The sequence below is a fragment of the Abrus precatorius genome, unplaced genomic scaffold (genome assembly GCF_003935025.1).
Source record: "Abrus precatorius isolate BTA unplaced genomic scaffold, Abrus_2018 Scaffold4, whole genome shotgun sequence".
NCBI classification, from domain to species: Eukaryota; Viridiplantae; Streptophyta; class Magnoliopsida; order Fabales; family Fabaceae; genus Abrus; species Abrus precatorius.
In genome coordinates, this window is record NW_020874384.1 from 21322217 (window position 1) to 21337615 (window position 15399).

At 32.1% G+C, this 15399-nt stretch overlaps 2 protein-coding genes across 2 annotated transcripts; one reads left to right on the forward strand and one right to left on the reverse strand.

Moving 5' to 3' along the window:
* Positions 1–2958: 2958 nt before the first annotated feature.
* LOC113866334 (protein FMP32, mitochondrial-like) lies at positions 2959–7815 on the reverse strand. Its single transcript, XM_027501213.1, has 7 exons — positions 7657–7815; positions 7444–7575; positions 7287–7346; positions 4050–4126; positions 3891–3947; positions 3173–3239; positions 2959–3093 (listed from the first exon to the last, which is right to left on the reverse strand). The coding sequence occupies exons 1-7, from the start codon at positions 7813–7815 to the stop codon at positions 2959–2961; spliced, it is 687 nt and encodes a 228-aa protein (XP_027357014.1).
* An 845-nt stretch (positions 7816–8660) lies between these two features.
* Positions 8661–14062, forward strand: LOC113864522 (zinc finger protein GIS2). Its single transcript, XM_027498338.1, has 4 exons — positions 8661–8786; positions 11231–11445; positions 11817–11909; positions 13133–14062. The coding sequence occupies exons 2-4, from the start codon at positions 11321–11323 to the stop codon at positions 13695–13697; spliced, it is 783 nt and encodes a 260-aa protein (XP_027354139.1). The 5' UTR covers positions 8661–8786; positions 11231–11320; the 3' UTR covers positions 13698–14062.
* The last annotated feature ends 1337 nt before the right edge of the window (positions 14063–15399 follow it).

The window sequence follows — 15399 nt, forward strand, 5'->3', positions numbered from 1 at the left end:
TCATTATTTAATTTGCTTCTAGCGAGAATTCGACAATTTTTGCTGTTTCAGAAAGCTGGGATTTTCTGAGAATACCATCGATCAAGGAGGGTTCGTGATCACGGGAACCATTAACACAGTCCCACCAAAGAAGCTTACTCTTGGAAATAATCGGAATTGAAATTAAAACAAAAGCAGAAAAAGCAAATCACATGCAGAAATAATTAAAAGGAGGTAAATGAAACATGAAGACAAATGTTTAAAGCGGGGAAAAAGAATCCGCATCTTTTTCTGTAAAAAAGTTCATTCTTTTTAGAAGGAAGCCGAGACAAATTATTTAAAGCAGAGCAAAGAAGCCACTTAATTTAATATTTTCTTCTAGATGAAAACGAGGTCCTTTTCCGGGAGAACCACTAGGCAATAATTGCTAAATACTTTCATTTTTGTAGTATATTGATTAAAAATTTAATAAATATTTTTTAATTACAAATCATAATTCAAAGATATTAATATTTTTTTATTCTTTAACTAATATTTTAAAACACTAATTATTATTTACCTTGTTTTTTGGGCAGTTAGAAAAGGACCAGACTTTGTCAAATTGACAAAAGTCGAGTCCAGTTTCCGGGGTCTCTCTGTGCCTGTCGCTTTGTGTAACGACGGGGGATATTTCATCGGAGGCAGTTGGAGACAAAAGTGAATTTATTTTAAATTAATACTTTCTAATTTTTATTTAAAATGTTTTTTCTATCTATTTATCATTATTGACATTAAATAATAGTTTCGTCATATCATTATTTATGTACTATTAATTTATTGTTATTATTCATTAGCATAAATTATGTATAATTTTGACATTATTACTTTTTACATAAATTTGAAGCATGTATCATGAAATGATTATTTTTTTATGGAAGTATATCTTAGAACTTTTTCTTAACTTTATGTATAACAGGATTTATGATTACAATGAATTTAATCTTGAAATTGACTTTTTTCAAACGACTATTTCGAAAATATATTCCAAAAAGTTAACATATCACATATAATTATCAGAAAATTAATTTTTTAAATTAGAAAGTATCATTGTATACATATTAACTTTTTTATGACACTAAATTACAAAGTTTTCTAAATGATAACTTTATTTTTAATTTTTTTTCAATAAAAACAGCATTATAGACTCATCATCCCTTCTGTTTTCATTATCAAATTATTTGTCAGTTTTATTTCTTATTCTTATTATCAATTTTACTTCTAAATTTCTATGTTAGTATTTTGTGCCTTTTTAAAAAAAATTATTTAAAACATTATTTATATATATATATATATATATATATATATATATATATATATATAAACTATTCACATTTTTATACTATTGTTTTAAACACCCATTCAACACATAAAGGGACACCACCACTAGTAAATTGACAAATGAATGTGTAAATCAACAGAGAAGTTAACGGTTGAAATATAATTTAAAATTTAGCATAAAGTACCACTTCGGCAAAACCTATGCAGCAAGTGTTAATACAGCCCATTAACATTAATTTAATAAAAAATTATAAAATTTACCTTTTTTGGTTTAGTAATAACGCCCCCTTTACAAAGAAAACTGAAAAAAAGGGGGGAGGGAGAGAGGAGCTATAATAGAGAAGAAATAATAATCAAGTGGGCTATCACAAAACTTACAAAAAAAGACAAAAATTAGCGGTATTATTTTAAATATTTTTAAATTAAATTGGAGTTAAATTTTTGTAATAAACGCAAATGTTTAATATACGAAAAAAATAATAAAAGTAAATTAATTTACAAGGTGACATGTTGGCTACGCCTACCAAAGACGTAGGTTTTTTTATTCTACGCCACCTTGGGTAAATAATGACGCAATTTCAGCTTGCTTCAGAGAATAATCTCTTTGTTCTTGGTCTTACTGTAGACGTTTATTTGATTAAATATCTTTTAAAATTTTTGAAAAACATGATTTTTAATTCTTATAAAAAATTTATTCAACTTTAACCCTTAAAAATGACTTTAGAAAATAGCATACTTTTAGTTCTTCATGGGAACTTAAATTACATAATTTTTGTTAAATAGAAATTAAAATTGAATAATTTTTTATACAAAATATAAAAAAATGCTAGATTTGTAAAGGACAAAAATATTTTGAATTATTTATTTTGTGGTGAAAACTGAAACTAGTTGTTTTTTTTATATAAAATATAAGAATGTGTTTATTGTCCCTTCTAATATTTATTTATCTAAAATACTATTTTTCCTCTCTTATAACCGTATCAAAAATTATGACCTGTGAGTTATCCTTCTTTATTAGTGGAGCAAGCTGTCAGCCAGGTAGGTCTCATACTTTTGGACACCTCCTAAGAACCCGCGCATCCAGTGGGGTCTTGATAAAAAATCATAATAAAGTAGTTTTTCCCTTCATTAAACCCAAGCGTGGCTCCAATAACCACTCTTTCCTTCTTTCTTATTTTCTTGGGAGGTATAAGAATATCACCGACAAAAAAAATAATAATTTCATCATCAAGACTTTAAGAGTAATTCATACTCTTACATTCCATAAGTAACAACAACGTTTCAAGTCCTTCCATTATCTTCTGATTAATACACAATAATATCCATTTACTCTTTAATCTAAAGAGAGGCTCGTATTAGCATTACGTTAGGAGAAAGAGAGGGAGGATGAGAAAAGCACGGAGCATACTGTAAGAGATTAAACTTGCATACTCTCTACAATTTAACACCCATTTACCTTCTGATTGGTACAATTCAATATCAGAGATATATATATTTTTTGCATCAATAATCCCAGCCTTTGAATATATCCATTATAAAATTTTGATGAAGGGTTAATACTGCACATGAAAGTAAAGGGTGAAAGTTTTGAAATTTACCCCAAAAATATTACAAATGGAACTTTAGTCCTCCTGCAATAGTAAAGAATGGGTGCTGCTGCCATTAACGAAATGGCAAGAAAAAAGTTAACCAATACCTCAATTTACCCACAACACATATGGAGACAATGGTACCTATACAGTATTTGAACACATCATACTTTGCAGCTTCTAACTGCCTTCTCAATTCATGGATTTCCTGAAAGCAATATCCCGCATCAAGATTTTAATCCAAACTAAACATTATCCAATCACAACTAAACCAATCATAAACTCACCCGATCAAGTTTGTTTAGCAAATTGGTGGTTTCAGCATTTTGTTTAGCAAGCTCATCTCGTATGCGTCTGTCATTAGGGCCACAAAAATAAATTTTTGGGATGACAATAGGTCTTATACCCATTGAGTATCTAAAAAAAACCCACAATACATAAAGAAAATACATGCAAAATTTAATGATGTAGGTAAAGATATGAATACTATAGTACTTAATATATTTTTAAAAAAATATTTATTTTGTATGCATGATTAAAATTTTAAAATAATGGTTTTGTTGTAACTATATATATATATATATATATATATATATATATATATATATATTGTAATTTAATATGTCATTACATTTTACTTGACTTAAGATGAATTATTTTATTTGTAATTTTGTATTTTATTTCATGTATTTTTTAAAAATAGTCTCTATTTTATAATTCTATTTATGCTTGAGTTTGTACTTCGTATAAAAAAGTTATGAGATATTATGTTTCAGTTAACAACGAAGGCAACGGTGATGAGTATGGAGAATTTTTTAAAATGTGGGTATGAAGATGAATAGTATAGTACTTTACTCAAACCCTATTCATTGCTATCTAACATGTGTCTAGTTCAGTTTATATTAGGAAAATAATTGTTTTACAGCTTTCTGATGAATTTGTAGGAAGAGAAGACTATTTTCCAAAAAGAATTTCTTCCTAAACGTGTGATATGTTTTCACTTACCCTCTTTCAAGATTCAAGTCCAGACGCTGCCCAGCAGTGACTTTGTCAATCTCATACCTGTCACAGACAATCAATAAGGACATTATAGTATAATCTGACAGAGTGGAAATCAAATTTGCTTCAGTTGGAAAAATGTGTTTAATACTCCATGGTGCATACCTCAATTCACTTCTCATCTTGTCTATGTCATTATGAAGCATTTCAGTCTCACGTTGCAACAAAGAAAAATGATGCTCCTGCATGACCAATCATAAAAAAAGATGACTTGAGTGAACTGGTGCAAGCAATGACTTTAAACAATTACACAGCCATTTTCACAAAAATAGCACATAAGAACTAATTCTATAGCAAATATTCAACACTGCCTTGAAATCAAGGAATTTCTTTCATATTTATTTTGATAGGAATAAATTATGGTCACATATAGACAATGGAGCACCACAATATACAAATAACTTTAATTAAATCAATGCCAAATCCAAACTCTATTCCAGGCATTGCATCTGAATTGATAAAAATCTGATATTCATGAAATATGAATCGGGGCTTTTAATTTCCATTACCAGAAACAGTTCAAAATTTGAAACAGCTGTCAGGCATACTTCTGTAGTAGTTACAAATCCCATCCCTTTACTTTCCTAAAACATCTTAGTTTTCTTTCCCTTTCTAAAATGTATCTACTTTTAACATCCTGTATAATAAGAAAGTAATAATGTAGGATATTCATGAGTCATCTCAGTACTTAAATCTAGGCCCCTTCCTACGTAATTGAATCCATATCATCTCAGTACTAAAATTTAGGCTCCTCCCTGTGTAGTTGGATCCATATAATGCTAACTGCTAGTCAGAGTGATATTCATTCTCCTATTGTCTACCTGTATGCATGAACACCTCCTATCCCATATAGAAAACCAAAACAAAAGAGAGACAACATATCAACATGATACAATACAGTGCAGTGTAAGATTAAATCACAATTTAGCTGCTGTTCATGATGGTGATACTCTGAATGCACAATAGCAACATTCTACACAAGTGCCATTACTATATAGTTTATTTAGTTAAATATTTAACTAACGAAACAAGAAGAAAAGTCCATGCAAATATAATGCAGCAAATACCTTATTGGTATTAAGATACACTATGCCTAAGTATTTCCTTTACAAAATCCTATAAACTGACAGTATAAATAACCTCATCCACAAGTGTGCTTCATATTCTTCCCACAATTTGAGATTTTTGTCTGCGCAATATATCAAACCTCTGCATCCCACCTTTGATCCTAAACCTTCTCGTTGCTAGATAGATACAATAAAAATAAAACTCCCAAAATATACCATCACACCCACATCCTATTACAAAATACAAAACCTGTCACATGTTAAGGTAATGTAAATAGAAATTTATTGGTTTCTAGACAGTGGCCACGTTATTTATTTGTCTTTCAAAAAGACCAGACGGAGTGTGTGATCCACCAAAAACAAAGTATCCATTTCACCAGCTAGGTACAAAGCAAGTCATTATTTCATGTGTTTTAGGCTTCATAGTTATTTCAGACCACATCCAAACTAAAGATATTGCATGTTTGAAAAAAAGTAAACTTGACATTTCAACTTTTAAGTTTGACAAATGCTAACAGGTGCTCTTGAAGCATTTGCTAAAGATTCAAAAACAAAAAGTATGAAATAATTAGCTATTATTATACTTATAATTAAACATATCCCTTTTGAAACTTACTAGTTCCGACTTCCAAGGGCAACACAAAAATTTGTGTGCTGCGTAAATTCCTCCATCTACAGAGATTTCTAGTCCTACGCACCAGTGTTGTTAAATGTCGGTTATGGCGGCGCCATGGCGGAATGGCGTGGCGGAAATGACAGAGGCCGTTACGAAGATGGCGTGGCGTGGCGGAATGATGTGGCGGTGTCATGGCGGTAACGGCCGGCCATGGCGAAAATCGTTAGAAATGGCGTTTTTTTTTTTTGAAAATATGGTTTTTCTGCACTTTTGGGCCAGATCCGACCCGACCCAGTTCAGAACCCAACCCTAAATCCAGGTTTTTTCCCTCTCTTCTCCTTACGATCTCACTCTCCCTCTCTTTGCGATCGCACTCTCTCTTTCTGCGATCTCACTCTCCTCTCTGCTCATCTCTTTTCTCTCTGCCCTCCATCAAGATTTCACTCTCTCTCTCTGCTTTCTCTGTCTCTTTTTGTCATGGGCTCCTTGGGTTTTTGTTTTGGTGCATTTGGGTCTCTATTTCCGGCGACTGCAGCTGCAGCTCCATTTCGGTCCTGCTGCTGTGTTATGCTACGTCGTGCTGTTCTCTCTCTAGCTTCTTTCGGTGTTTATGTTGTGGTTGCGGCTGTTTGTGTTTTTTAATTTAAGTTACTAAACTTACGGCTTTATCTTTTAGTCTTTTCTAAGGGTAAAAAAGACTTTTTATCTTTTAAAAATAAACTGATATTTTTTTTACCCTTAAAATACACTGTTTTAATTTTTTTTAAAGGGGTAAAATAGTTTTCTCATTAAAATATATTATTTAACTTTTCTTTTTCCTTCTTCCCGTCTCTCATCTTCATTTTTGCTCTGTTTTAGTGGGCATCTGACTTTATTTAGCTTCTCTCATCTTTATATTTATACTGTTTTACATCTCCTTTCCGATCCTACTTTGATTACCATACTTTATATCATAAAATCAAAAAAATATTATTTAAAGTCTTAATTCTCTCATTTTTCTTTCTCAATACTTTTAATCTAAATAATATCAACCACTAGGAACTATGAGCATGAATCTGTTTGACTCTCAAAAAACATAAAAAAATCTTAATTCACTTTTACTATGATTTATAGGTGATGTAATTGTTACAAAAATTTATGGTGACAAAATGCTCTTAAAAGAAGGATTGACAATGATAATTTGGACTACAAATAAAGAATTTGATAGGTAGACATTAGTTGGTTAGATAAATAGCTTAAAGGTATAATTAATTAATCAGAGAATTAATTAGTTAGTTAATAATTATATATTTTGTATTAAATTATATTTTAGATTTTAAATTATGTTATATATATTTTGAGTTAATTATTTTTTATATTTTTTTGTGACTTATAGTATTTTTTATATATTTTATTATATTTATCATAAATTCGCTGGAATCTGCCATGGCGGACGCCCTAACTTTATATAGCAATTTTTTTTGTTTCCGCCGTCAGCCGCCATTGATAACATTGCTACGCACTCATTATATAGAATGCTGACATCTATTCTCAGCAGCAAACTTTTCCATAGGAAAAACCAATTGCTTTAGTAGTTACAAATTCCACAATTGTTGTAGCCTTGTAGCTAATCAACGACCATTCTGCTTTCGATGCAGAAGTGAAATATATAAATAATACCTGAGAATTTTGCGCTTCAGTCTTGAACTTCGACAAATTTGATTCTTGAAGCACCTCTGACTGCGAAACTCCAAACGAAAACACAGCAAATCAATTACAGCGCCGAAAACATCAACAATGAATTCAGGCTTCATGAGAAGAAGAAAGAAACCCTCACCTTTTGCATTTCTGTTTTTGAAACAAAAGAATGAACTACGTTTTCCAAACTAACATTTATAACTACGATTATCGAAGAAGATATAGCCTCGGCCTGTTTGGCGGGAACCCCATTTGCTTCTAAATCCCTTACCTGGGGGCAATTATATTATCACGCTATCCAAACACCGAAAGCAAAATTTGAAGCAAACAAATAAAGGAAATAGTAATTTACGAGTGCGAGAGTGTCGATGAGGAATGCGTGCTTTCCGTTGGAATTGACATCCTGCGAAATATGCCTGCAACTTTGCATCGTCGTGGAAGGGAACAAAGAAAGGAGGTAGAGGCGATGATTGGAGCACAAATGAAACGCGCGTTTACACAACAACGCCATTCAACTCACGTCAAGAAGAAGAAACAGCAAAAGCGGAAAGGAGGATTGAAGAGAAGGGGTTGAGAAAATATGCAGAGACAGAGAGTAAGCGCCTTCTTCTCCAAGATTGCTCGCCCAAACGCCACTTACATAATTTTACTTCTATTTATAAAAAATATAGAATTAAAATGTTAATTTATTAAAAGACAAGTAATATAACAATTTTCCATATACTTATTCTATCATTTATTTTCTTAAAAGTATGGAATTTAATTAATATATATTAAAAGTATAAAAATATTAATATTATTGTCATAATGAGATTTTTAAAAGATGATTAATTAAGAAATAAAATATTTATATATTTTATTGATTAATAAAATAAAATATTTATACTTATACCTCATACAAATAAAATTAAAAAAATAATATTTAAAAATAATTGATATTATATCATAATAAAAATATTTAATTACGTATTATTAATATAAAATAATAAAATTTAAAAATGTTTATTATTAATGATAAAATATTTTAGTTTATAAATACACATCAAGTAGAATCAATAGTAACTATAATTGTCGACTTTAGTAATTAAATTAACGAATTTTAAAAAAATTATAAATTAAAATAACCGAGTTATTAAATTTTAAAATTATTTTTTTACAAATATTAACTGAAAAAATATTTTTTTATTAAAACGTATTATTGTTAAAAAAGATATTGTCTCAACAAATTTTAACTAACAAATTTCTTTTGAAAATTTTAATGAATAGAATAATTGATGATTATAAATTTAGGCACTAATTTAATAATTATTTAATTCCAAAAATCTTTATAACCCTCGCAACTACAGCGGAAAAGGGGGAAGAAAACAGAACCCTTGCGTCTGCTCCGCTGCAAATAGCACGTTACACTTACATCTCCTTCCTATTATCTATCTTTTCGCCATAACCGCGGAAGCCGTTACGCGTTTCTGCCGTAGCGCTCAGGTTGTTTCTATGTCCCTTCTTTTCTTTTGCTTTATTATTCATTGTTTCTTGCCAATTTGACTATCTGCTAGGGTTAGGGTTTGGCTTCAATGTCTGCCTTTCATGATTTGTGTACGGTTGATGCTTTCGTTTTACATTGATTCACCTTTTGAATTGTCTACGTTCTTGTGTCTCCGCTGGGTTCCGATTCAATACCTGTAATTTACATAATCGTAAGGTTGGCACGTGAACGAACTTATGTACGTTTGATGTGTGTTTCCGTGGTAGTGGTTATTGATCTGCGTCACTGCGTGCGAGATTGATGTCGCAATATTGTTTTCGTGTAACCGAGAAGCAACTTTGCACGAATGTTGCGCTTAGTACTCCGCGTGAACTGGTCTGCGAATTACATGATTCCAGTTTTACAGAAATAGGGCATCTTAATTTTCCTGCTCTGCATTGGCTAATGATATCTTAAAAGGGTTTGATGTTAAATTTTGTAAATTAATAGTTTTCTTTACCGGTCTGCAAATATAAATTTTATCCGTGGTGGATTGTGGGAACTGTGAAGTGAAATTTGACCGATCTATTCTACTTAGGAGCAAATGGAGTTGGGAATCAATTTTTTATCCAAAAACTGGAACTAACCAAGGACAGTTAATTAGGATATATCCTATGATGCTTGCTTTAGAGCTTTTGGATTAAGTAGAGAACGAGACAGTGTGCTCATGTGGTGAGTGTTTTGACTGCTGAGAACTGGCAGAGAACAATATTGCTCATTGGGTAGATTTTTATCGTTCATCTCATTTATTTGCAAATGTTGCGTCTCACTCCAAGGCTACCTCCCAAAAATAATGTCATGATATTGTGATGTGATAAAAAAAATGCAAAATTAAAATCTCGATGGAGTTTTAAAGTTGTTTCCTGCATTTCCTTTGATATAAAAGACAATTTAATAGAAAGTAGAGCACATCCAGATTCTCAGTATCAGAGGTCTGTTTGTATGATACATGAAGTTTATGTAATTCCCAAGGAAATATGAGGTCCAATACATCATGAAAATGTATCACCATATGTGCTTAAAAACAATAAGCCAATTGATATGTACAAAAATGTTTCTAATGAGCTGCTTCATCAGTTACCATCTCAATGTCATTTCTAATGCATGGTCCAAATATGGAAACTCTGCCTTGCATTAGAATCTGTTCCTTTGCCCTGCAGTGCTACTGAAACTGTGCTATAGCTACACCATCAGTTTGAATTGTTGTCTTTTTCATTCTGTGTTAGGTTTCATACCATTCATGTATTTTACTCCACAACTAAATTTTTTGCAATAGTTGATTCATGAAATAGTATCAAAGTTTCTTTTCCCATGACCACATGGTTGGTGGTCCCTTGCTGCTTCTAAATAAAGGTTGAATATCTGCACAAGGTACAGTGGGCCTTGAGCACTGTCCACACTTCAAGACCAAGGGCTCCTGTGTGCGGGCGTATGTTACACATAAAACCAATTACCCAACACCTTAAGCCTTTGAAGTAGTTGGTTATTAGCAATCTTGACTCCCAATTGAAGGATTTGCTTATTTTTCACTTTAAAGTCTCAGTAATGAGTACCCTAAAGGTAGTGATTAAAGAACTTTAATTTACCTAATTAAATCCTTCTACTTATTTTAAAGAGGAAATGTTAAATGACGTTTGCATTTCCAATACAATAAATGCTTCCTTTCCCAATAAAAATTAAAAATTAGAATGATCAATTTGTTATCTGTATTGGTTGTGCAAATGATAGCTGTTCCATGTTACAATTCCTGGTTTAGGAGCATTCTACTACATTTTATGCTTTCTTTTCTCTTTCCAACTAACCTTACATATACAGCTGTATATTCAATGTGCGTGTATGTATGAGGATGACAGGTGTTGTACAATATATATAGATAAAGGATTTACTACAATAAAAGTTCAGTTAGTGCAAGAGCAGAAATGGCTATGTAGTATTTCAGGGTTAGAGGCTGTGATTAAGAAAGCTCAACCAAAGACCCTGACTATGGGCAGCAGTCTGTTCAAGAACATGTGTGCATTTTAAAGGCACCCATAATTTCCATCAGCAAGATTTTGCAGGGTATCACCTTATGTGTCTTCTTTCATTTTCTTTGTTTTATCCTTCAATCCCCTTGAAAGGAAAATCATATTCTGCAAACCAAAACTATGCCTCCAGAGTATGCTGGGAATATTATTATTTGTGAGAAGTACGTGAATTTTATGAAGAATGTGGCCCAAGGATTTGTTATCAATTTTTGGGTGCTGAGTCCAGTGGTATTTGATTGATGTGAGATGGATTGCTTGTTGAAATTTCATGTTGTATACTGTTGGAATTTGCGGTTTTTATATTTTGAAGGGGAGGTGGGGGGTTTGGCTTGGCTAGTTGGCTTAAGGATGATATTGGATGTTGGTTGTGATGTGGACAGGAAGGAGGCAGTGGCTGGTGGTGTTGGTTGAAGTGGAGGTGGTATTGCTGATCAGTTGTGGTAGAGGTTAGGAAAGAGAAAAAATTGAAAATGAGTTCAGACAGCCGCAGCCGAAGCAGGAGCAGGAGCAGGAGCCCAATGGACCGTAAGATCCGCTCCGATCGATTTTCCTATCGTGATGCACCTTACAGGAGAGATTCACGTCGGGGTTTCAGGTTTTTGTTTTTGGATTTTAATATTTATTTGCTGTTTTCTTTCTCTGCTTTAATGTGCTGGTTAGGGAAGCTGAAGAAGATTGAAGTATGCTTTGCTAGAAGAGCCTTTGAATCTGTATCATGCTGTTTGTAAACCCTTAACTATCACCCATTTATTTTATGTTCTTGTGGTATGCAATCTTCTTACTCTGGCTGCTGCTTTGTCTAGTTTGGAGCTTAATTTATGTGCTTTGCCTCTCATACATATCTGGTGATTCCGGTTGTTAAATTACTTAAAATCAATGTGGCATATTTAAGCCAGGCCATTTTTCCTTTGGAACATGTGCATACATTTATCACAGTGGTAACACTAATTTGATTTTCTTTTTCAGCCGAGACAATTTGTGCAAGAACTGCAAGAGGCCAGGTCATTATGCAAGAGAATGCCCTAATGTCGCAATTTGCCATAACTGTGGCCTCCCTGGGTATGGAATTCATTCTCTCTTTCTTAAGAACTGAGTATGTAATTCTTTGATATTCTGCTTGCTGTGAATTACTGTGTATGGTGAAAGATGATTTATGGAATGATTTGTCGGTGTGAATGACATTTGATTTGGACCTTGCGTAATGCAGTTGCTTATTTTGGAAGTTATTTAACAGATCTATTGTGTCTATGCAATCTTGAACTTCATTTACATCTATTTTCTAGATTTAGATACCAGTTACCGTGAATGTACTTAGTTACATTTCTTCTGATGAATCTTCTGTGCTGAAATATGTTTACATGTCAGTAATGTAAGCAGTAAGGGTGTGTTTGGATACCTGTTGTTGCACACCTTGCAAGAAAGAAAACATAAAAGGAAATTATTTTTGCATTAGGCCAAACATCTCTTAGGCTCTTTTCCTATGAATACCAAACACACATGAGGATGGTCTGCTGCATTCATTCGCATGTTACATGGTAGTATGGTTGATGGTTCTGAGTTTTTTTTTTTTTCCTTTACACTCTTAATTGGACTGTAGCTAGCTTAGTAATTTACCTAATTTCATTCATCTTCTGTTAATTTTTATTCCTTCTTTGTTTAGCTTAGTAATTTACCTAATTTCATTCATCTTCTGTTAATTTTTATTCCTTCTTTGTTTAGATAGTGGTTTTAGTTTTGTTCCTCAATTTTAGTTTGTCTTTTTTTCCCTACTTTCATGTGCATAATTTGGCTTGGTTCACCTAGTCGATTCTCTCTCACAATTGCACCTCTAAAATCATTCTAACTGTCAACTGTTGTATTACTATTACTTCTGTGTAAATTGATACTGCAACTATTTTAGTCATGTTCTTTGTGTTTTCTGTGCATGAAAGCCATTTGCTTATCAAATTTGATGGCAGACTATTAGCTAGTTTGTGTTTCCATGATATAATTTTCTCTTTGATGATCATTCTACTGGTGCCACTGCAACTTAATAGTCAGGTTTCATTAATGTTGGCCTCTTTCTTACCCAAGCCAGGATATTGGCCTCTTTTATAATCCACCTTTGCTTTTTGATAAATTTAGTTATGAAGTGTATGTCATTTGAATTTTACAACTTCCAAATCTGAAGAAAAAAGAATATTTTCAAAAAAAATAATATTAGAAATCTGTGATGCCAAATTGTCAATTACACGGTATCTGCTAACAAGTGTTTATAATTCTACTTTTGAATGTTTGATCAGACACATTGCTTCTGAATGCACCACAAAATCGCTTTGCTGGAATTGTAAAGAACCAGGTCACATGGCCAGCAATTGCCCAAATGAGGGCATTTGCCACACCTGTGGCAAAGCTGGACACCGTGCTAGGGAATGCACAGCTCCTCCCATGCCTCCAGGGGACTTAAGATTGTGCAACAACTGTTATAAGCAGGGCCATATTGCAGCTGAATGTACGAATGAGAAGGCATGCAACAACTGTAGGAAGACAGGCCACTTGGCTCGTGATTGTCCGAATGATCCCATTTGTAATTTATGCAATGTTTCTGGCCATGTGGCTAGGCAGTGTCCAAAAGCCAATATTCTTGGTGACCGCAGTGGTGGCGGCGCAGGTGGTGGTGGTGGTGTTCGTGGTGGTGGTGGTGGTGGCTACCGAGATGTTGTATGTAGGAACTGCCAGCAACTGGGTCACATGAGTAGGGATTGCATGGGGCCCTTGATGATTTGCCACAATTGCGGAGGTCGGGGTCACCTGGCGTATGAGTGCCCTTCTGGTCGATTTATGGATCGATACCCCAGGAGGTACTGATGATGGCAAATTCCTGGATTACAGTTATATGGTTGTTTTTCAGTTTTTCTATGATTTTCTCGCAGAGGACATTGTTGAATCTTGGTAGTGTATGTGTTGGCTTTATTATTTTTAACTTGGTAGAGTGACATGACAATGATGCCAATTTATCGGCCATTTATAATTTATAATTGTGCTTGTGCTAGGAATAAGAATTTGCTACTTGTAAGATGTGGTATCGTACGTATTGTGTTACCTAGCGAGGTTACTTTTAATAGATCCAGTGTAAGTTTTTGTGGTAAGGAGCGAATTGACGTATGTCGTTTTACTTTTCTAACTAATTGCGTGTTTCTTTCTATGTTATGTTAAAATTTGTCAGCAGCTTGTGGGAAGAACTTCTGAGATGATTTTTTTTTTCTTCTTAAATTACGTAGTGTTTAGAGTAATTAATTTTGGGCTTCTCTTCTCCGTAAAAGGACATGTTAAAATTTTATATTATATTGAGTTGTTTAGATTATACAAAATAAGATAAGATCAACTACTTTTTCTTATCTCTTTCTTTTCCTTTAATTTGATGGATGCTAGATGGGATTATTGCATTTTGTTATAAAATGTCCCAATAATAAAAGAACTCTGATTTCTTTCCATTTTATCTCTTTTCTTATTATATAATCAAAACATAATCTAAATTGTCTAGGCAATAATGTAGATATCTTTTGAATGATTGAGAGAGATATCTTCAGCATGGTCATGTTCTTCGATTATTTTGGACTAGCATATTTTATTGTTAAAACTTATTATATTTTCTTAATAAAAAGATTTAATTTAAACACATCGGTAATCTAAAATATTTTTACATTGTCATTTAATTATATATTATTACATCAATAAGAGTCATTGATTTTTGTAATAATATAAAAGTCATTCAGTGTATCTTAATTAATTGAGTAGGCTTCATTTGTAAATATAAATGAGATATTTGAGTCTAGTTTATTAGTTTAAATAAATCAAATTGTTTAACTCGGCTTGGTTAAAAAGTTCAAAATTAGGTTTGATTTATTAATTTAGAATTTTAAAATGGTATTAAAAGTAATTTTATATACATAAAAATTGTACAAGATTAAAAATAAAATATTTGACAGTAAAAATATTATATTTATTTTTAAAAGCTATTTATTCAAAATACAACTATTAAAATTAAATATATAATATATACAAATATATGATAATAAATAATTTTTTTTCATCTGATTTAATTTAGATGACTTGAACTCAAGATCTTACTAAATCACTTATTACTCAGTCAAATCTTCATTCATAACAAATAAGTTTAATTAAATATATAATAAATAAAATGTTAATTATTAAAGTATACACAAATTAATAATATCAATCGTATAAAGTTTAAATTTAACTAATTTAAATCGTTGAACTATTTATTCATTTAACTAAATAAACAAACAACATTTAGTGAGCTGAGCAGAAATAATTTCCGAATAGGCTAATTCATTTACACCATTACGTTAAATGGGTTAAACTTGCGAATAAACGGTTTAATACATTGACTTACAAACAAAAAATAAAATCAAGTAAATACAGATAATGCACATCACTCGAGACATTTACGTGCAGACTGGATCAAGCTGCGATGATCGCCACGAAAGCCCAAATTAGCGATTGTTAAAGACAGACACCCGAAAAGTTATACGAAAAAATATATTAA

Excerpts from the sequence above, each read along its gene's own strand:
- LOC113866334 (XM_027501213.1), bottom strand. The coding sequence starts at position 7,815 with ATGGCGTTGTTGTGTAAACGCGCGTTTCATTTGTGCTCCAATCATCGC. Across the intron at positions 4,127-7,286 it reads CTGAAGCGCAAAATTCTCAG|GAGCATCATTTTTCTTTGTT; the intron begins GTATTATTTATA and ends TTGGTCATGCAG. Across the intron at positions 3,948-4,049 it reads AAGATGAGAAGTGAATTGAG|GTATGAGATTGACAAAGTCA; the intron begins GTATGCACCATG and ends TGTCTGTGACAG.
- LOC113864522 (XM_027498338.1), top strand. The coding sequence starts at position 11,321 with ATGAGTTCAGACAGCCGCAGCCGAAGCAGGAGCAGGAGCAGGAGCCCA. Across the intron at positions 11,446-11,816 it reads GATTCACGTCGGGGTTTCAG|CCGAGACAATTTGTGCAAGA; the intron begins GTTTTTGTTTTT and ends TTTCTTTTTCAG. Across the intron at positions 11,910-13,132 it reads CATAACTGTGGCCTCCCTGG|ACACATTGCTTCTGAATGCA; the intron begins GTATGGAATTCA and ends ATGTTTGATCAG.